At 45.6% G+C, this 23,217-nt stretch overlaps 2 protein-coding genes across 16 annotated transcripts in view; both read right to left on the minus strand.

Annotated features, from left to right (window-relative positions):
- Positions 1-683: 683 nt before the first annotated feature.
- On the minus strand, positions 684-5,266 carry LOC125966924 (zinc finger protein 414). Its single transcript, XM_049717534.1, has 4 exons — positions 5,109-5,266; positions 4,808-4,918; positions 3,481-3,586; positions 684-986 (listed from the first exon to the last, which is right to left on the minus strand). Exons 1-4 carry the CDS (start codon positions 5,155-5,157, stop codon positions 860-862), a joined length of 393 nt encoding a protein of 130 aa, XP_049573491.1. The 5' UTR covers positions 5,158-5,266; the 3' UTR covers positions 684-859.
- A 526-nt stretch (positions 5,267-5,792) lies between these two features.
- Positions 5,793-23,217, minus strand: part of plekho2 (pleckstrin homology domain containing, family O member 2) — a 214,348-nt gene continuing 196,923 nt past the window's right edge. The window contains exons 1-6 of one of the 15 annotated variants that reach the window (XM_068650343.1): positions 11,157-22,333; positions 9,539-9,829; positions 8,874-9,431; positions 8,307-8,391; positions 6,656-8,233; positions 5,793-6,558 (exon numbers count right to left, since the gene is read on the minus strand). In XM_068650343.1, coding sequence (XP_068506444.1) covers positions 13,491-14,537 — 1,047 coding nt within the window. In that variant the 5' untranslated portion in view covers positions 14,538-22,333 and the 3' untranslated portion in view covers positions 5,793-6,558; positions 6,656-8,233; positions 8,307-8,391; ... (1 more) ...; positions 9,539-9,829; positions 11,157-13,490. The other 14 variants (XM_068650342.1, XM_068650341.1, XM_068650340.1 and 11 more) reach the window with 14 other exon arrangements.

A 23,217-nucleotide genomic window follows, 5' to 3' on the forward strand; every position in this document is an offset into this window, starting at 1 on the left:
CTGCCTACTTTTGTTCAAATAACGATTGCACACTTTCTGTAAATCCTATAAACTTCATTTCACTTCTCAAATATCACTGTTTGTCTGCTATATGATATATTTAACTGAAATTGCTAATCCGAACAACCAATGATTTATAAAGGAAAATCATGAAAATGATCAGGGGTGCCCAAACTTTTACATACGACTGGAGTTATATAGGCCTGTGGAATAATTGGAACCACAACTGACGGCGAGTCGACATCAGCGCCACATGTACTTCTGGAGTCAGCAGACACAGAAGACGAAGATTTCGATGGATTTAATGATTTGGAGTGACGCAGATTATTCAATAAAATTGTTATTTATGTTATAGTTGCTTGATATATAGTTTATATATAGTTATATTGGCCTGTCGAATAACAAGAACCGCAACTGACGTGGCCAACACCAGCGCCGCATGCAGCAGCGGCATTGTTTACACAAAGGAAAAAGATTTCGATGGATTTAATGATTTGGAGTGACACAGATGGTTTGATAAACATGTTATTTATGTTATAGTTATTTGAATAATTGTGAATGTTACGTCAGGCACGTTCTCAGTTCCTTGTTTGTGTTCATGTAACGTTAGCATACCGTACTGTTTAGCCTGTTCATGGTGTTGGATTTTGTCAAATAAAGTTCTCCCAAAAATGCACGATGTATATGTTTTTCTTTCTTTATTATACTATACTTGCACATTGCTTTAATGCATCAACAAACATGATGGGGAACAGGTATACTTAAGAACTGTCTGGTTTAGGGATCAATAGGTGTGGGGTGAACACATCCATCTGAGGTGGGTTCAGATTAGTAGACAAAGGAGTTGCGTTTGGGTTTTTCACACCAGCTGGTTGAGGGGCATCTGTTCTGTTGACTTTGTTTTCCCTCGTGGAACTTTGGAACAGGTGTGAAGGTGAGTCAGGAGGCCGCGGTATGATCGCAACTTTGTACGGCAATTTTCACACCTACGGACAAAGAATCAAAATTACTTTTTGATTTACAAACCGGATTCGGTTGAAGTTGGGAAATTGTGTAAAATGTAAATAAAAACAAAATACAACGATTTGAAAATCCTTCTCAACCAATATTCAATTGAATACACTACAAAGACAACATATTTAATGTTCAAACTGATAAACTTACTTGTTTTTTGCCCAATAATAATTAACGTAGAATTTCATGGATGCAACACGTCCAGTAGAAGTTGGGAAAGCTGAGAAAAGCTCATCAAACACCTATTTGGAACATCCCATATGTGATCAGACTAATTGGGAAGAGGTGGGTACCATGATTAGGTATAAAAGGAGCCTCCCCAAACATGCTCAGTCATTCACAAGAAAGGATGGAGTGAGGTTCACCACTTTGTCCACAACTGCATGAGAAAATAGTTGAACAGTTTAAGAACAACATTTCTCAAAGCAAAATTGCAAGGAATTTAGGGATTTCAACATCTACGGTCCATAATATCATCAAAAGGTTCAGAGAATCTGGTGAAATCACTGCACGTAAGCGCCACGCCCGGAAACCAAGACTGACTGACCATGATCTTCGATCCCTCTCTTCCATGCAAAGCAAAAGCAGTTTATGAACAACATCCAAAAACGCCGCCGGGTTCTCTGGGCCCGAGCTCATGTAAAATGGACTGATGCACAATGGAAACGTGTTTTGTGGTCTGATAAGTCCACTTTTCAAATTGTTTCTGGAAACACTGGACGTCGTGTCCTCCGGACCAAAGAGACCATCCGGACTGTTATCAACGCAAAGTTCAAAAGCCAGCATCTGTGATGGTATGGGGGTGCATTAGTTCCCATGGCATAGGTGACTTACATTTCTGTGAAGGCAACATAAATGCTGAAAAGTACATACAGATTTTGGAGCAACATCTGCTGCCATCCAAGCGACATCTTTTTTATGGACGCCACTGCTTATTTCAGCAAGATAATGGCAAGCCACATTCTGCATGTGTTACAACAGCGTGGCTTTGAAGTAAAAAAGTCCAGGTTCTCCCCTGGCCCGCTTGCAGTTCAGACCTGTGTCCCATTGAAAATGTGTGGCGTATTATGAAGCATAAAATACGACAGTGAAGACCCCAGACTGTTGAACAACTGAAGCAGTTCATCAAACAAGAATGGGAAAGAATTCCACATGAGAAGCTAAGAGAATTAGTCTCCTCTCTTCCAAAACGTTTGAGTGTTATTAAAAGGAAAGGTGATGTAACAATATCCCATATGTTCATGATGCCGTCTCATATGCTCTTTTGCAACTTCTACTGCACGTGTTGCACCCATGACATTCTAAGTTAATTATTATTTGAAAAATAAAATGAAGTTTATGCGTTTGAGCATTAAATATGTTGTCTTTGTAGTGTATTCAATTGAATATAGGTTGAAAAAGATTTTAAATCATTGTATTTTGTTTTTATTTACATTTTACACAATTTCCCAACTTCAACCGAATCCGGTTTGTAAATGCATATGCCAAGTGAAATTATGTTGACATAGCAGGAAAACTGGAAGAAGAGGCTCAGCGTCCCTGAGTGTTTGTTCCTCTTTTAGCCTCACTTAGTTGGTCTGAGTCAGCCAAATGCCATCAAGAACGGACTGACCAGTACCACGTCACACACTAGTGCCGCACACCGGCCATCCAACCAAATGAAGAAAAAAGAAAACAGAAGTGTATACCTTTTGGTCCCGCAGACCACTATGACAGGTTTTTCATTGTTTTAATATTACCACGCTGTGGCCGTGTGTTTTTATTTTTTTCTTCTCCGTGCCTACGTGTGATGTGGAAATTACGTTCTCAACGCTGCTTGGCTCTCACCCACGAGGAACGGGCCCGGCCCAGCCCACGTGGGTCAGTGACGGAAACTGTTAGGGTTTTCAGGTTAGTTTGATCCTATGATTATGTTGGAATGTAACCTGTAATAATTACCCTCGCCTGTCCTGTCTTAACAAATCGTAGTAGAACAAAGTGCTAAGATCTTTTGAACTGATTGACTAGCTGCAGAGGAAGCAATCAAAGTTGTTTTGTTCACACAACATCGTGAAGGACCCCCTGCTGTGCTTTGATCAGCCAGGGGCTTCGGCCATTTGTCTACTCTGACCCCCACTCTCACCCCCACTCTGTTCCTCCTAATAAATATGCCCTTGCAGGAAGGAGACTTTTCAGACTCCAAAATAAGTTGGAGTGAGCAAATCTCTAACAGAAACCCAGGGGTGGGGGAATGATACTCCATCTCTCCATGTAAGTAGTTTTAAATTCTATACCATGTACAAAACATATTTTAAGCCCCAAAGAGAAACAACATTTTCACGTAATGTACCACATAACATACACATGCAGGCAGGGGTGTTACAACACCCATGTTTTGCAATGACCTGTCAACACTCATACTTCACGTGCTTTAATCTTTGCTGGCAACAAATATAAACCAAGGAGTTTCAAAGGAGAAAAACTTACAAGAAAAATATGTTCGGTTTATGATGCCGTCTCATATGTTCCATCAATTTCTGCATGTTTAGAAAGGAGCAGCTGCAGCCAGCATTGGAGCAGTGAAAAGTTTTTCCTGTAGGGGATACAGACAACACAAAAAAGACTTAATGGGAACAAATAAAATAAAACCAAATAAAGTATTTAATTAAGAATATTGATACAAGTAAATTTGATTTTGGAGCAATTATATGAAACTTCACTTTCAAAAGTTTGATACTACTTTTACATTGACTTATTGGGAGTCTTGTCACCAGAATTACTATAGGGCACATGTGTCAAACTCAAGCCCCGGGGGCCAGATACGACCCGCCACATCATTTTATGTGGCCCGCGAAGACAAATTGTGCATCAAATTCGTGTCATTACTGGAATTGCAAATTGTCTTCACTTTTGACAATATATTTTTTCTGAATATTTGACCAGTTTTTACTTGTCTGATTTGAAAATGAGTTATTTGTCAGTTTGTTTTGTCGCTCTTACTGGATATAATATGAGGTGCTCGTACATTTATTTGGGTTGATACATTTATAATGGCCCTCCAAAAGAAGCTATGACTACAATGCGGCCCGCCAAAAAAAATGAGTTTGACACCCCTGCTATAGGGGCTTATGATGGACACTATCGTTTTTTCAGACTCGACATGCGTATTTGTATACATACATCATCAAGATTGACTCAGACTGTTTGTTGCCCCCTCCTTTGTGAGTCAGCCCGGATATCGCTACAGTTTGGACAACACAAGGCGGAGATTCCTCTGCATTCAATGGCCAATACTGGAAGCTGTTTTTACTTTACTTTTTGAACAACTACAAAGCGACAATAATAGAGACTGTGCCTGTTAGAACAATCAGAACGAGAGGGTGTCCGGAAATTCACACAGGGCGTGCACTTGTTCAAGTGTGACCGTTCAGAAATTCAGTGCGTTGCTTGATTTTTCCATTCCAAAATTCAGAGTGCACCAAAAACCAGTGCGTGTATAGCGCAGCCTGTAAATGCGTTTACATCAATAAAAAGCCAACTGGAAACACAGTGCATCAGTGCTGGCTGCATTCGAAAATGAATGGGAACGGAGTGCACTCTGCCTCTCCAAACACGCCCCACAGGCATCACTACTAGTAATAGGTAATAATACATTTTGGATACAACTTGCCCGACACTAGTGCGAAATCTACAAATCGGCGGGTGGCCACATTCAATTATATATAAAAAAAATCCAGATGTCAATGATAGACAATATATGCAACTTGATTTAAAGTTTCATGCTGACCACTTCACCGTCATTGGAATCACTTACCAGGGAGAGACTGCGCTGGGATTGCATGGTCCCGAACATGACTCTCCAAAGCGCTCTCATCCGTGTAGACGCGTTTACAGCCGTGAAATGGACACAGCGTCTTCCTATTTCCTGTACAAGAGGTGCAAAATTAGTGAAACTGCTTTAAAAAAATAGATGAATCAGGGGGGTGGGGGGGTGAAACAGTAGATACTGCAACTATTGCTTAGCGTATAAACAAAAGAAATTGTCTTAACGCTAACACTGACTGACTGGGAGGCTTTGTTAAAGGGAAACAAAAAATCAAATCTTAAATAACAACCTTCAGTTCCTCCATCAAACGCCTGTCGGGTCAGATCAGAAGAGGACATTGTACGTCCGCATTTGTACTCTTTATCCGATGTTGGTACAAGATCCGCTCGGGGAGCATTTTGATGACGTCAATAACGGCAACTCCAATTGGACAAACTACACTAAAACCCATTGAATTGGATTCCGAATGCGCTTTTTTATATACGCGTAATACAGACAAGAACAGTGTCATGAAATGGATCGAATTAATTAACTAATTCAAAATATCAAACAGCTACCAGAAAAGATAGACGATTTGGCGTCAGCTTACGCTACCTGAATTATGAAATTGATTGAATCAATTAACTGATTGAAACTGTCAAACACCTACCAGAAAAATTGAAATGATTTGGCGCTCAATTCAGTCTTTTATGCTTTCACAAAATGTGATCGTTATTGAAAAGCTCGCCAAACTCGCCAAAATGTATGGTGATAGATTGGGGTCAAACGTTTTGTACTTCAAAAAAAACAAAACTCATACTTGAAAAAATAAAAATGTCACACATCCATTTTCTGTACCGTTTTCTCCCCAAGGGTGTCACGGGCGTGCTGGAGCCTATCCCAGCGGTCATCAGGCAGTAGGCGGGGGACACCCTGAACCGGTTGCCAGCCAGTCGCAGGGCACACAGAGACGAAGAATCATCCGCACTCGCACTCAAGATTCAAGAGTTTTTTATTCGCCATGTTTGAGCGTGCCAAACAAGGAATTTGACTTCGGTAAATCACAGGCTCTGTTCAACATTTAGGTGACTCACAACAACACTCAGGACATGTGAAGAGCGAAAGATATTCTCAAACACCCCCTGATCTTAAACTGATCTTAAACTCCCAAGAGGGCAAGGAAAAACTCAAAACTCCAGCTAGGGGAAATGAGAAACCTTGAGAAGAGACCACAGATGGGAGGGTCCCTCTTCTAGGATGACCAGGCTGCAATGGATGCAGAGAGGACACATAGTACAAACAGTGTAGACAAAAAAGGTGTGGAAAGCGGGATGTTATTGCACAGTAATGACTCTGAGACTCTAAGAGTGGTGTGAGTTCATCAGAGCGACAGCCTGGGGGAAGAAGCTGTCTCTGTGTCTGCTGGTTTTAGTGTACAGAGCTCTATAACGGCGTCCGGAGGGAAGTAGTTCAAACAGGCTGCAACCTGGGTGCGAAGGGTCTGTTGAGATGTTACTTGCACGTTTCCTGGTCCTGGACAGGTACAAGTCTTGGATAGATGGGAGGTTGATTCCAATTATCTTTTCTGCAGTCCTTATTGTCCGTTGCAGTCTGTGTACTGATCTCCCTGTGCGTTATGTACTTCATGTACGTTGTCACAGTTCATCAGCCAGCCAAACTCATGTATAGAACACTTGAGCCAGGATTCAGAGCGTCTTGCTCCCTTTATTTCGATTCAGTGTTAAACACAACGAGTGAAACTGCAAGTGAAACAACAAACACACTTAGTTTCTTCTATAAGTTTTTTCTTATCTTATAAACAATAATAAAGTTATCCAATAAACAATGATAACTTACAGCCGTTGATTCCGTGAGCATAAGGAGAGGAGAAAGTTTCGCTTAGATGATGCGAGTAACGCCAACGTCTCTCCACTCATCAGATGTCAAGTCGCTTCAACAAAAACATGCGCAGCTTCCGGTGCATTTCAAAATACATTTCCGGTTTGCTTCCGAACGACAAATAACCATTGTGTATGCTTCTTTACATAGAAAATATTACATCATGAAAACAATTCTGAGGGCAGAACAGTCTGTGCTTGTCTTGTTTGGAGGCCGATCCAAACCAGACAGTGATGGAGGTGCAGAGGACAGACTGGATGATGGCAGTGTAGAAGGTCTTCAGCAGCTCCCGCGGCAGGTTGAACTTCTTGAGCTGTCTCAGGAAGTACAGCCTCTGCTGGGCATTCTTCCGGACAGAGTCTATGTGGCCGGTCCATTTCAGGTCCCGAGAGATTGTGGTTCCCAGGAACTTGAAGGTGTCTGATGAGAGAATAGTATTACTGCGGATAGTGAGGGGTGAAAGTGGTGAAGGGCCTCGCCTGAAGTCCACTGTCATCTCCACGGTCTTGAGCGGGTTCAGGTCCAGGTGATTTTGGCTGCACCAGTGGACCAGCCGCTCCACCTCCTGTCTGTACGCAGTCCGATGAGAGTGGTGTCGTCTGCATACTTCCGGAGCTTCACGGAAGAGTCACTTGCGGAGAAATCGTTGGTGTAGAGGGACAAGAGCAGTGGGGAGAGGACGCATCCCTGAGGGGCTCCAGTGTTGGTGGTCAGGGTGTCAGATGTGATGCTCCCCAGCCTCACACGCTGTCTCCTGTTGGTCAGGAAGCTGGTGATCCACTGACAGGTGGAGGCAGGCACCGCGAGCTAGATGAGCTTCTGTTGGAGGATGTCAGGAGCGATGGTGTTGAACGCTGAGCTGAAGTCCACAAACAGGATCCTGGCGTACTTTCCTGGGGTGTCCAGGTGTTGCAGGATGTAGTGCAGTCCCATGTTGACCGCATCATCCACCGACCTGTTTGCCCGGTAGGCAAACTGGAGGGGGTCCAGCAGGGGGCCCGTGACATCCTTCAGGTGGTTCAGTACTAACCTCTCGAAAGATTTCATGACCACAGATGTCAGTGCAACAGGTCTATAGTCATTCAGACCTGTGATGGCGAGCTTCTTGGCCACTGGAACGATGGTGGCGCTCTTGAAGCACCTCACACAGCTCCAGGGAACGGTTGAAGATCCGTGCAAAGGTGGGCGCCAGCTGCTCAGCGCAGACTTTCAAGCAGGAAGGTGACACGCCGTCTGGGCCCGGTGCCTTCCTGATCTTTTGTCTCCGGAACATCTGGCGCACTTCCTCCTCGCGAATCTGGAGTGCGGGTGCGGCCTCTGCAAGAGAGAGAGTCGGTGACCACGGTGATGGAGGTGTGGACAGAGCAGTTGTGGGGGGAGGTGAGTATGTGGATTGTGCTGCAGGAGGTCCCGTTGTGTGGGAGGACCGATCAAACCTGCAGTAGAACCTGTTTAGCTGGTCAGCGAGCCTTGGGCTCTCCACAGGACGGGGGGTTCGTTTCTTGAAGCCCGTGATGCTCTGCAGGCCTTTCCACACTGTTGAGGGATCAGGATTGGCAGAGAGGTGTCTCTCCAGGCTCTCCCCATAACACCTCCTGGCTTTCCTGACCTCTCGGTTCAGTGTGTTTCTGGTCTGCTTGAACAGGTCCCGGTCGCCGCTCCTGTAGGCCTCCTCCTTGACTTTGCGCAGCCTCCTAAGGTTCGGTGTAAACCAAGGTTTGTCGTTGTTGTACGTGCAGAAGGTCTTAGTCTGCACACACAGATCCTCACAAAAACTGATGTATGATGTGACAGTGTCAGTGAGTTCATGCAAGTCTGAATTTGCAGCTTCAAAAACACTCCAATCGGTGCAGTCAAAGCAGGCTTGGAGGTCCTGCCTTGACTCCACTGTCCACTTCCCGACAGTCCTCACCACAGGCTTAGAAGTTTTTAGTTTCTGTCTGTAGGCAGGGATCAGATGAACTAGACAATGGTCCGAGAGTCCTAAAGCTGCACGAGCCACAGAGTGGTATGCATCCTTAATTACGGTGTAGCAGTGGTCCAGTGTCTGTGCCCCTCTGGTGGGACACGTTATGTGCTGTCTGTATCTGGCGAGTTCGTGTGCGAGGTTCGCCCTGTTAAGATCACCCAGAACAATGATTAGTGAATTTGGTAGAAGTTTCTCCATGTCTGTCACCTGGTCAGCCAGCATCTGCGTGGCTTCACTCGCACGTGCGTGTGGTGGGATGTAAACAGCCGCCATGACGATCGAGGAGAACTCCCGTGGTGAATAGAACGGCCGGCAGTTTGTGAAAAGTGTTTCTAGGAGAGGGCTGCAAAACTCTTTCAACACCATGACATCGGTACACCAACATTCATTAATGTAGAAACAGAGACCACCTCCCTTTGATTTTCCGGAGAGCTCCGCGCTGCGATCTGCACGCGTTAGCCGAAACCCAGCTAACTCCATGGCGTGGTGGGGGGGTTCGTTCGCTAAGCCACGTTTCAACAAAACACAGCGCGGCGGATCTGCTGAAGTCCGTGTTCCTTGAAGTGAGGAGCAGCAGTTCGTCCATCTTGTTCGCCAGGGAGCGGACATTCGCCAGATGAATTGACGGTAGGACAGAACGGAACCCTCTCTGCCTCAGCTTTACGAGGGCTCCGGCACGTTTTCCGCGTCGCCGCCGTCGCACTAGCTTGTATAGCACCGCCGCTCCGGCTAAAATCTCCGACAAACAGTCTGAATCAGAGAGAACTGGAGAGAAAGTACCAGAAGAAGACTGACCGATGACTCTCATGACCTGAAATGGACCAGCCACATAGACTCTGTCCGGAAGAAGGCCCAGCAGAGGCTGTACTTACTAAGACAGCTCTGGAAGTTCAACCTGCCACAGGACCTTCTATACTGCCATCATCCAGTCTATCCTCTGCACCTCCATCACTGTCTGGTTTGGATCGGCCACCAAACAAGACAAGCACAGACTGCAACGGACAATCAGGACTGCAGAAAAGATAATCGGAACCAACCTCCCATCTATCCAAGACTTGTACCTGTCCAGGACCAGGAAACTTGCAAGTAACATCTCTGCAGACCCTTCTCACCCAGGTTGCAGTCTGTTTGAACTACTCCCCTCCAGACGGCGTTACAGAGCACTGTACGCAAAACGTGTAGACACAGTGTTAGATAAATTGTATATATATGTTATCATGCGTTCCCTAATGAGTACTTATTAATAAGATTATTGCACAGAATGCTTGCTGTTTCGCCTTGCAGACGTCCACCAGAACACAACAAGTCATACGATGCTGTCTGGAGCTTCCTGACCTTCTACATCTCTGGGAATCCAAGAAAGCTGTTGATAGCTCAAACTATTTTGTTGATGTCTGCACATGGCATTTTGTCCTTGCACTCTTTTTATCATGGTGTCTTGTCTGTGACTTCTTATTTCACATAGCATTTTGTCCTTGCACGCTTTTCGATTCTCATGACATCTTGTCTACGACTTCTTTTGTTTATAGAATCTCGTTTCTTTTCTCATGAGACAAAGCCCACGCTTCCCCCCACCTCAGGGGCTAGTCTCACATTGTGGGTAGGGCATTCCTAAATAAAAAGAGCGAGGAGTGTTAACGGACCTTTAGTGTATTTCGGGACTGCTGTAAGTCTGAATGCACTCCTCGTGAGAAAAGACTCAACATTCTGCCTCGCTGGTTTTGTCTGCTGATCCTTTTTCTGATTTTGAACCTAACACACAGAGACAGCTTCTTCCCCCAGGCTGTCGCTCTGATGAACTCACACCACTCTTAGAGTCTCAGAGACATTGCTGTGCAATAACATCCTGCTCTCAACGCTTTATCTTTGAATTGTCCATATTATGTGCACTATGGGTCCACTCTGCATCCATTGCAGCCTGGTCATCCTGGAAGAGGTGTTAGGGTTTTCCAGGTTATCTTTATCGTAGGATTATGTTGGAATGTAGACTATAATGATTAACCAATCTTGTCTTCCTCTCACAACGCAGTAAAATAAAGTGGTTGCTTCCTCTGCTTGAGTGACCAGCTGCAGAGGAAGCAATCAAAGTTGTTCTGTTTCCCACAACATCGTAAAACACCCCCTGCTCTGATCTTACCAGAGGCCGGGGGTTGACCAAACCTGTCCACTCTCACCCCCACTCTGTTTCTCCTAATAAATATGCCCTTGCAGGAAGGAGACTTTCAGATTTTCATTCCTTGAGCGAGTGAACTCTCCACCTGCAGGTGTCTAAAAGGACTTGCTTGTCTCCCGTGTGGTTCTTGCAAAATATTGTTTGAGTGAGCGAATCTCTAACAAGAGGGATCCTCCCATCTGTGGTCTCTTCTCAAGGTTTCTCATTTCCCCTAGTAGGAGTTTTGAGTTTTTCCTTGCCCTCCTGGGAGTTTAAGATCAGGGGATGTTTGAGAATATTTGTAAATTTTCGCACATGTCCTGAGTGTTGTTAGTCACCTAAATGTTGAACAGAGATGTACTGAAGTCAAATTCCTTGTTTGGCATGCTCAAACATGGCCAATAAAAATTCTTGAATCTTGAATCTCCTCCCTCTAACGGTCACTGCTGATTGGTGGTCCGCGAAGATTCACGAGTGAGTGACAGACAGCATTGCCACTATCCCAGCTGACACACGTTTGGGTGAGCTCAAATTACCTGAGAAAAGATTATGCATTTTTTTTGTACAATCGCGTGTCAAGAATGTGTATTTGACTACTTGCTGTCTATATAGGTTTATTGCACAATGCACACAAATATAAACAATAATAAAATACGGAAATAAATAAAAAGATACTGAAACAAAGACCATTAGGTGACCTTGTTACACAATATGTGTCATGCAGTCATGCTTATTCTTCGGGTTGTTGTTGTCTTGTCTTGTATCTGAGGGTGTTTTCACACCTGGACCCTTTTAAAAGAACCAAACTCAGACCTCTTTAAGTGGACCAAAAAGTGGACCAAGAGGAAACGAACTCAGTTCTTTTTGTGTTCACATTGTGAGTGTGTTTCAAAGGGGACCGAGTTCTCTTTCTGGTTCAGTTCAGCCTTGATGGGGCCTCAGTCCTCTTTCTGTTCACACTAGGTCCTCTAGAGCTCTCACACTCCCACTGCACTGCATTTTGGGTAGTTTTTGATATCCCCTGACTCCCTACTTCTTCGCATTTTATCTCGATTAGCTAAATACTTTAGTTTTTCCCCTTTAATCTGCATTGTATAGAAGTTCTATCAAAACCGGCTGCTTTCATTCTCTCAGAAATTTTTGAAATACTTTCGCATTACGGTGGGTCGTAGATAGTTGTGATTTAATGCTGTCGTCGTTCCAAATTTCCAAAAGACATTCCGTTTCGTCTTCTCCCCAAACTATGCCGCGTCCAGGTGCCGTGGCAGAACTTTGAACGGCACATGCTTCTCTACGTTTACTATTAGAACCACGGTCACAACCACGACTTGCTGCTGCCATACTTTGGATTCTCTGTTCTCTACAGTTTTGTTTTTGCGCCTGCACTCACGTGACCAATCTACGGCAAGCCAAGGAGGTTACAATACAGTGCGAAAAGGCGAAGTGAACCCAGTGCGCTTTGTGTTCACAATGCACAGATTAGGTGAACCGTACCGTTGACTTTTTAGTGAACCGTACTGAGACCATCTCTACGGTTCGTTTTAAAGGGGTCTGAGTACGGTTGGCGCGTTCACATATGCGCAAAAAATGCTGAGTCATCGATCTGAGTTCGCTTCGAGGGCTGAAAGGGACCAAGTGTGAAAACACCCATAGTTTCACTTCCTGTTTTATTTTGTCAACTCTCTCGTTTCAGTTCGTGGCTCCTTCCTCTGTGCTTCTGTTGTCTTGTATTCCCTGATCCCGATTGTGTGCACCTGTGTCATTTGGCCTAATTGTCTGCACTTGTGTCCCCGCCCTTTTGTGTGTATTTAGTCCGTGTCTTCCCCTTGTCTTGTGCCAGTGTGTCTTGCCCCGTCCCGACCACCAGCGATTCCGTGAGTTAAGAGAACCAGTAGATGTACTCCTTTTTTTGTCTCGCCTGAGGGCGACGCCTTTTGTTAGTCCTTTTTGCCACATGGCTATGTACCAGTAGAGACGCTCCCTTTTTTGTCTCGCCTGGGTGCGACGTCTTTTGTTAGTACTTTTTGCCCCTTGGTTTCCCTCGGTAAGAGGCGCTTTGAGTTGTTACCTGTATCCAGTTGGAATAAATCCTTTTTTGTAACACTCTGCGTCCGAGTCCTCTGCCTTGTACCCAGCCTGACAATATGCATACGTTTGTAGTTTTGTGGGACTCCAACACATAACACATAACGTAAAAGACACATACAGTAATCCCTCGTTTATGGCGGATAATTGGTCAAAAAAAACCACGATAAGTGAAATCCGCGAAGTAGGGTCACCCTCTCATCTGTACATTTTTCGTGTGTCAATAAATGTATATGAAACCTTTTAAGTGCATATTTTAATATGTGAACATTCAATAATTGTTTCAAACATGTAAATAATATATTAATAGTATAATCACATACAGAAAATATTGTATGAATATTGAAAATATAAATCTTATTCGTGTGTGGGTGTGTGTAACGTAGGTGCGATGTTGCTGTTAACCTTGGTTAAACAGCGATCTCTAGTGATCACAAGTTATCATGGCAGCGCTATGCGCTATGTAGGTACGATTTTAGGACTCTTATTATAACAAGGTACAATACTGTAAATATGTTTTCAGAAGTCTTTTATTATAACAACTTATTTTATAACAGTACAACACTGCAAATATGTTTTTAGAACTCTTATAACAACTTTTTTAAAACAAGTGAACATGCGGTAAATACCTTTAAAGAACTTTTATTTATTATAGCAACTTCTATTATAACAGTACAGCACTGCAAATATATTTTTAAAACTCTTATAACAACTTTTTTTAAAACAAGTGAACATGTGGTAAATATCTTTTTAGAACTTTTATTATGACAACTTTTAGAGTTAGTGAGAGCTTTACTGCTCCTCAGATGACGTCTCATCGTCAGGTGGATCGTCGCAAGAAGCTTCGGTTGGAGCTCTAGGTGATGGCGTAGCGGCACAATGTTTTCGGGGTACAAGGAACATTGTGATGGGGAGTTGAGTGTAGTTTTTTTCTTTAGAGCAAAGATCTTCTTGTACAACTCCATTACACCGTCAATACGGTTGCTAAATTCTACAGCTATGACCATGTCATCGATTTCTTGGGCTCTTTGTTGCAGAGTCTGTGCTATATTGCAGAGCTCTTGCAGGTTTGCCAAGGTGAGGCCACGTTCTTCAGCTTCGTTGTCGTCACTGTCCCCAGCTACCTCCTCCTCTTTCTTACTCATTGATCTTGTCATTTCGATGAGTTCCTCGTCAGTTAGGGGCTTCAAGTGGCAGTCGATCAGTGTGGGCACGTCTTCCGTTGTCATGTTCGAGAACCCTTCAGTGGCTACCAACCGAGCCACCCTCACAGTATTATCTACGGCGGAGTGGTGAACTTGGTCAGGCATAAATCCTTCATAGTCATGGGTGACATTTTTTGGCCACAATTTCCTCCAACTTGCAATCAGTGTCTGCTCTCTCATCTCATTAAGAGCCTTCTGAATGTTGACCAGGCATGTTGCAATGTTGTATTCGCGCCAACAGTTCTTCAGGCTGAAGCCCACGTTGTTCTCGTCGATGAAGGAGATGAGGCCCTCCATCGTGGACCTCGTGTAGAGGGCCTTGAAGGCTCGAATGACCCCCTGATCCATGGGTTGTATAAGGGATGTGGTGTTGGGGGGCAGGAACTCCACTTGGATCACGTGATAATGATAATGATAATAATAATGCATGTCCTCCTGCACAGTCCATGAAGAGGACAGCCTAAAAGGGCAGAACCTTTTTCAGCGAGGTACAGCTTCACCTGCGGGATAAAGCAGTTCATGAACCAGTCGAGTATGATGGCTTTTGTTATCCATGCCTTTTTGTTGTGCATCCAGTAGACGGGCAGCAAGGCTTTGTTTTTGTTTTCCAAAGCTCGAGAATTTAGGGACTTGTAGATTAAGCCAGGCTTCAGCATAAAGCCTGCATCATTCCCACACATGATGAGTCACCCGGTCTTTGTGGGGCTTGAACCCTGGCCTCTTCAATTCGTCCTTATTAAGGAACGTTCGGGACGGCATCCTCTTCCAGAAGAGGCCAGTCTCATCCATGTTTAATACCTGCTCTGGGAGATAACCAACCTCATCAATTATCTTTGGAAACTCTTCCTTGACATAATGAAGAGCTGCCTGGTGGTCTGCCGGGGAAGCCTCCCCATACAGAGGAGCGCTGCAAAGTCTGAATCTCCTCTTGAATTTTTTAAACCAGCCCTTGCTGGCAACAAAACCACTTTTTTCTTGTGGGGTAGGATCACTCGAGGCATTGGTGCTAGGCTGAGGTTCATTTTCGTCGTCGTCATCATCATCATCTTCGCTCAATTCTCCTTCGGTAACGAGGTTATCATACAGGGCTTTGGCTTTGGTCCCAATCATATTGGTAGCGAGACTAACCTTTTCCTGACAGTCCACATTGATAAGGCACTCTCCATTTTCACAATTTGCTTATTGCGATGTCACAACTCGCTTCCTGTCCTCGGCGAATGACATCGAGGCAGTTTTGCAAATTTTCACTTCCTCCTTTTTTATATAGCGGACCGTCGATTTGTTCAAATCGTAATGGCGCGCAACAGAGGCATAGCTATGGCCCGCCTTAAGCATGTCCAATAAATTGACTTTTTTTTATCATCATCATTTTTCTCTTTTTCTTTGGCTCGCCGGAGGATTTCGAGGATGAAGGACGTTTAGGAGCCATTTTCAAGGGCGCAAGCACTCAAGTGAAAAGAGCGAAGGTGGGGGTGGCGTCTACGCGAGATTCCCAAGTCAGGAGCGATATTGAATGGTGAGATGGTTGATCAGAGACCTGGATTTTTAATTGTGTGGGCACTCCCTGCCTTCTGCTGGCGTACGGGCAACTTTCATGCCTTTGGCTAGAAAAAATCTGCGATGCAGTCAAGCCGCGATAAACAAAATGCAAAATAGCGAGGGATCACTGTACATATTGTCATATAAAGCAGGGGTCCCCAACTCCGGGTCCATAGACCGGTACCGGTCCGTGGGTCACTTGGTACTGGGCCGCCAAGCCGTACAACACATAAAACATTTTTTATTTATCGACGATCAAATCATTCTGGTCAAGACGCTCGTCCTGGTCACGTGATATGTTTTCCGAGTCGAGCCCGCAAAAATGAGTAAGAATTTATTTTTAAAAATATAAAAAATATATCCATCCATCTTCTTCCGCTTGTCAAACGCACCTCTTCCAATAAGGTGCCCCCGGCTTCCCGGTAACGGGTTGGTCTTAGCCGGGTTCGGAGATTCGTCCGTAATCTAACCACCCGAGTTAAATTAACTCCACCGGAATCAATTTAATTTCTGTACGACGCCAATCCCTCTCAAGTCACCCGAAGCTCGAGCCGAGTAACTCAATTCGAGGCAAGACTTCGAAGTGACCGCATCGTATTGATGGCTCCCCGCTAATGTTTGAAGTTCTTATTATGTTATGGATATTTTTAGATGTCTTTGTTAAGACCTCAGGGATTTGTTTGTATAGCGCACCCAAGCACTAGTTTTGCCGAAGTAAATGTTGATATGGGTCCGTTCCACTTGGTCGCTCATGCAGGGAGCCGACCAACTTCTTTATTAGAAAGAGAATCGAATTAATAAAAGTGTGACAATAATAGCATTTAAGAAGAAAATTAATGCACTTTATATTATTAATTCTAACTTCTTATACGTAGATCTAGCACTTAACCGTCGGAGTGCTTCACCCCACTTGATTGCTTTAAAAAGAGTAACAACTTTCTTAAACCGAATAAAAATGTTGTGCTCTATTTAGATTTGCCCAGTAATTAATTTGGAAGGCAAGTCTATTTTTCGATCGTGTCCCGTTTAACTTTTGACGCGGCCTGACAAATTTAGGAACTGGGCCGCGCCCGACGGACAATCGAAATACTTTTATCCTCCACCAACTCTAATAATCTATTTTAACCATCGTCGTTATTTTATTTGGAAGAAGTAAATTTTCAAACGAATTCACTTTGAACGAAATTCACTCTTCCCTTAAATATCTACGAAAGTTATTTAATTCTCTAACTTGTTCGGAGTTACTTTTTACGCGGCCCGTCAAAAGGGGAAACGGGCCTGCGCCCTTCAAATATTTAAATTACTTTCCGTTCTACACCAAACCAATAATCCGATTTAAACACTTCCGTTAATTTATTCAGACGAAGCAAACTTTCGAACGGATTGAAATTCACTCGTGGCTCAAATAACTACGGAAGTTATTCAATTCTCTAAAGTTGTCTGATGTTACTTTTATTTATTACGGTCCTATGTTATACCATAATAACCCCCCGCACATTAATCAAATCGTCAAATCAACCCCAGACCATCGATTGCATATTCAGTACAAATCCGCGCACAACGAAGTAAGTAATATGCAAAACACATTTATTGAAGAAACATGGAATAGAATTACAAATCTCAATTACTCCAGAAACCGAACAATTTCACTCACTGATACCCGTGTTAATAAAATCATTCGATCCCAGAACAATTCGATTGCAAAACACAGTTCATGAAAGAGGGAAAAGGTAGATACCAGCTGCGTGCTATTTTTGGTGGAAGCAAAGTCGAGTGATCAATTCGATCTTACTTCTAAAATCCAAATTAGAGAAACAGGCTGGCCTCGAGGGAGCCGGCGGCCCGATGACTATTCCCCACTCTCGCTAAAATACATAAAAGTAGTTTTCTCTCACCTATTTCTCCTGTAAAGTTGTCCAGTCCAATTTTTTGGAGTAAATCCAAGTTAATTTCAGACCAGCGATCCTGCGTCTCACACAAAGATCTCGGGACTCTGGAAAAAATCTTGAAACTCCTTCGGGCTCCTTCATGTATGAGCGCTCTTTGGGGGAAAAAGCCCTGAAGCTGCCCCTGCAAGACTTTTTATAGACTTCTCTGTTACCCCCCCCCCCCTTTCTTTCTTCTATACCTTCCCTATAGGGTAAGACTGCCCAGTTTTCCCACGCCTATAGAATAAACTGGTCAGTTTTCCCACGCCTACTATAGGGTATGAGTGCCCAGTTTTTTTCCCACGCTTGGACATCTGTCGCCTTCAGCAGCTGTTTCCGCCCTGACCACGCATTACTTTCCACCAAATGCACAGCTAGCCCCTGGTAAAACCTTTCACTTCCCCTTTTCTTCTCTTCCTGTTCCATGAAAATAACTTTTTAAAGTTAGGCTTCAATTAACTCTGAAATAAAAATCCAAACCTTTGACCTATTTCTTTAAACAATTTATGTCACACCACTATTCTCATAGTGACGGGTCTCTTGACCGAATTGACTAATAATATTGCTTTAAGCGGTTACAGAATACATTTTTAGCCAAGCAAACAAATCAAAAAAATAAAAATCACATTTGTGCTTCTCCAAATAATTTATGTCACGCCACTATTCTCATAGTGACAGGTCTCTTGATCGAATTGACTAATAATATTGCTTTAAGCGGTTACAGACTAAATTTTTAGCCAAGCAAAGAAATCAAAAAAGTAAAAATCACATTTGCGCGTCCATGCGTGACTCACACTCTGACACCGTGTTCCTGTTTTATTTCTATTTTAACTTGCTTAGCTTATTCTGGCCCCTTTTTTGGTCTCATGTTTTGGTCTGGCGTCATCTTTTGGACAAATTTGGAAATTCAGCTCTGCCAATTTATTCCTGTGAACAATCCATATTTTACCATTTGCACCATCTCTACCCCCCATGTTACATGACACGCTTATCCGGGGTCGCGGGGGCAGCGGCTTCAGGAGGGACTCCCAGACTTCCCTCTCCCCAGCCACTTCATCCAGCTCATCCCGGGGAATCCCAAGGCGTTCCCAGACCAGCTGAGAGACATAGTCTCTCCAGCGCGTCCTGGGTCGTCTCCGGGGTCTCCTACCGGTGGGACATGCCCGGAACACCTCTCCATGGAGGCGTCCAGGAGGCATCCTGATGAGATGCCCGAGCCACCTCATCTGGCTCCTCTCAACGTGGAGGAGTAGCGACTCTATTCCGAGTCTCTCCCGGATGACCGAGCTTCTCACCCTATCTCTAAGGGAGAGCCCGGACATCCTGCGGAGAAAACTCATTTCGGCCGCTTGTATCCGGGATCTCGTTCTTTCGGTCACGACCCATAGTTCGGGACCATAGGTGAGGGTAGGAGCGTAAATCGACCGGTAAATTGAGAGCTTTGCCTTTTGGCTCAGCTCTCTCTTTACCACGACGGACCGGTACAGAGTCCGCATTACTGCCGACGCTGCGCCGATCCGCCTGTCGATCTCGCGCTCCATCCTCCCCTCACTCGTGAACAAGACCCCAAGATACTTAAACTCCTCTACTTGGGGCAGGATCTCATCCCCGATCCGGAGAGGGCATTCCACCCTTTTCCGCTCGAGGACCATGGACTCGGATTTGGAGATGCTGACCCTCATCCCGACCGCTTCACACTCGGCTGCGAACCGCTCCGGTGAGAGCTGGAGATCACGGCCTGAAGAAGCCAACAGCACCACGTCGTCTGCAAAAAGCAGAGACGCAATGCTGAGGTCCCCAAACCGGACACCCTCAACGCCTTGGTTGCGCCTAGAAATTCTGTCCATAAAAATTATGAACAGAATCGGTGACAAAGGGCAGTCCAACCCTCACTGGGACAAATCCGAGTTACTGCCGGAAATGCGGACCAAACTCTGGCATCGGCGATACAGGGACCAAACTGCCCTTATCAGTTGGCTCAGCACCCTGTACTCCCGAAGCACTCTCCACAGAACCTCCCGAGGGACACGGTCGAACGCCTTCTCCAAGTCCACAAAACACATGTGGACTGGTTGGGCGAACTCCCATGCCCCCTCGAGGATCCTGCTGAGGGTGTAGAGCTCGTCCACTGTTCCACGGCCAGGACAAAAGCCACACTGTCCATCCATCCATTTTCTGAACCGCTTAGTCCCCACGGGGGTCGCGGGCGTGCTGGAGCCTATCCCAGCCGTCATCGGGCAGTAGGCGGGGGACACCCTGAACTGGTTGCCAGCCAATCGCAGGGCACACAGAGACAGACAACCAATCGCACTCACACTCACACCTGGGGACTATTTGGAGTCTTCAATCGGCCTACCAAGCATGTTTTTGGAATGTGGGAGGAAACCGGAGTGCCCAGAGAAAACCCACGCGGGCCCGGGGAGAACATGCAAACTCCACACAGGGAGGGCTGGAGGTCCCGCACCCTCCTAACTGCGAGGCGGACGTGCTACCCAGTGCGCCACCGAGCCTGGGTAGCACGACCTCCCGACGGACCCTCCTCTCCAGCACCCCTGAATAGACCTTACCAGGGAGGCTGAGGAGTGTGATTCCCCTGTAATTGGAACACACCCTCCGGTCCCCCTTCTTAAAGAGGGGAACCACCACCCCAGTCTGCCAATCCAGAGGTACTGTCCCCGATGTCCACGCAATGTTGTAGAGGCATGTCAGCCATGACAGCCCCACAACATCCAGAGCCCTTAAGAGCTCCGGGCGGATCTCATCCACCCCCGGGGCCTTGCCACAAAGGAGTTTTTTAACTACCTCAGTGACTTCGACCCCAGAGATTGGAGAGTCCGCCTCAGAGTCCCCAGACCCTGCTTCCACAATGGAAGGCATTTATGTGGAATTGAGGAGGTCTTCGAAGTATTCTCCCCACCGACTCACGACGTCCCGAGTCGAGGCCAGCAGCACGCCATTCCCACTGTAAACAGAGTTGACGTAGCACTGCTTCCCCCTCCCGAGACACCGAATGGTGGACCAGAATTTCCTCGAAGCCGTCCGGAAGTCATTCTCCATGGCCTCGCCAAACTCCTCCCACGCCCGGGTTTTTGCCTCAGCAACCGCCGAAGCCGCGTTCCGCTTGGCCATCCGGTACCTGTCAGCTGCCTCCGGAGTCCCGCAGGCCAAAACGGCCCGATAGGACTCCTTCTTCAGCTTGACGGCATCCCTTACCGCTGGTGTCCACCAGCGGGTTCGGGGATTGCCCCCACGAGAGGCACCAACAACCTTACGGTCACAGCTCCGGTTGGCCGCCTCAACAATGGAGGCGCGGAACATGGTCCACTCGGAGTCAATGTCCCCCCCAGGACGTGGGAAAAGCTCTGCCGGAGGTGGGAGTTGAAGCTCTTCCTAACAGGGGATTCTGCCAGACGTTCCCAGCAGACCCTCACAGAGCGTTTGGGTCTGCCAGGTCGGACCGGCATCTTCCCCCACCATCGGAGCCAACCTGTTGGAGTTGTGCTCACTCCAACTTATTTTGAAGAACCACACGGGAGACAAGTAAGTCCTTTTAGACACCTGCAGGTGGAGAGTCCATTCGTTGCCGTGTATACAGCGATGAACGAATGAAGTCTGACTCTCCCTCCTGCAAGAGCATATTTATTAAGAAAAACAGAGTGGGGGTAAGAGTGGACTAAATAGAGAAAGCCCATGACCTCTAGTCAAAACATAGCAAGGGGTGTTTTACGACTTTGTGTAGGATGGGACAAGCTCGGTTATTTATTACAGGTTGCATTCCAACATAATCATACGATAAAGATAATCTGGAAAACCCTGACATCTCCCTCCTGTTTTATCATAAGATTATGCCACCCCAAACAACGAAGGCAAGCTAGAAAATATAACGAAGAAAGAAGAATAGTAAAAATTAAAAAACAAAAACAAACAATGATAGCAACAATTTCCAGTGAAGATGAGGTTTTCCCTCAATAACCCAGATCAAACTTATTGTGTAAGTGAAAAACCTGCTGGCCAGATATTATTAGCAGGAAAAGTCTCACACGGTCCCTCTGCCTTAGGCGACCAGAATGCTATCAATAAAAAAGAAAAAGAAAAACACAGACACAGTACATCATTGTATCCATCACTTGCGAAGCATTTTCGATGGTCAAATCAACAAGTTTCTGTAAAACATGCTCAGCACAACAGCATCTACGCAATCCACGTTTCATTATCATTATCACATCTGTCATGTCTAAGAAGTTGTATATGTACTTGTCCTATCGTCAGCTGATGATGTTCAAGTCTGTAGGTGTGGTCCGTCACTCACACTGGTGCACACGCTCGTGTCCAGTTGGCCGGTAGCATCGGACAACTCTTGTGACCACAAAACCATCATCCGTTCTGAATGACGTAGGTCCTGTCCGATGGTGCAGCCATGTTGGTAGGAGAGCCCTCACGCCTTGAAAACGGCTCTCTCTCATCCTGGCACACAGCGGTGATGCCCAAAGCTCCTATCCAGTTTCCTCCTGGAGAGCAGTCGTCGTTAATGCATTTGTGGGTCTCGTTACCTCGGATGTAACATGTAATTCATTCCAGCTGGTCTCTCTGTGTAGGCCATTTGTGGTATTGTTCATCCTCTAACAGTCACATTGAGATTTGCCCAGAAGAGCTCATCATAGGCACCGTCTGCAAGTCCAGAGCGGGATGGGTCGGCATCACTGATTGTGACAGCTCGGTGTTGATATCCAACTCCTCCCATGGATGCCATACATTTTGCTTCGGTGACATTCATTGCTCTGGCCTCCAAGCGACCTTGTGTGGAGGAAGAGGGGAGTTTCGCACACACATAACGTCCCTCCTGTGTGTGAGCTCTCACAGTGACCTTCACATACTGGTACCATGTGTTGGTTTCGTATGGGTTTCTGGGGTCCCATGACCAGTCCTCAAAGTTCTCATCATGTGACCATCGTTTTCCACGGTCAACATTGTCATTTGGTCTGTTCAGTTGAGTCCATAGACCATAGCACACTCCAACCACAACGCAGCAGAGGATCCATCTGGCATATGGAGCCCCGTTGCTACTAGGATGGCAGAGACACCGGGACATCCCCTCGCCTAGCGGAGTGGGGATCGTTGTTTGCTTCACCAAAATTGAGACGCCCCACCCTAAACGATGAGGCCCCTTTGTAGTCAGCCTTCCCCACCACTCCGAATTAGGGGTCCAGCACTCTCTGCAACTTGCAGTGGCTGAGGTGAATCCAGTTGCAGCGATCTTCACTGCGGTGGGGGTAGTCAGCAAGACTTGGAATAGTCCCTCCCACCGTGGGCTGGCCCAGTTCTGTCTTTTGATGACCTTGATGTAGACCCAGTCTCCTGGATTGATGGGGTTGTCGACCTGTGAGGAGGAAAGATTAGGCGGCAGTAAATTTGTCTTTGACACAGTTTGATCATATAATCTGCCAAGGACTGTTCTTCATCTGTTCTTTGCAACTCTTGTAGTCAATTGTAGTGCCCATTTAACTGGCAGATAGGAGTGTTTGCGGGAAGAGTTTGAGCACTTCCTAATGATTCCCTCTAACCAAAGACTACTCATGACAAGGGCTTTCCCATTTATTGCCTCCTGTTTTAAAAGAGAGTCTCTTATCCATGCCTTCTTTCTC

Source organism: Syngnathus scovelli, chromosome 4, assembly GCF_024217435.2.
Source record: "Syngnathus scovelli strain Florida chromosome 4, RoL_Ssco_1.2, whole genome shotgun sequence".
NCBI lineage: Eukaryota > Metazoa > Chordata > Actinopteri > Syngnathiformes > Syngnathidae > Syngnathus > Syngnathus scovelli.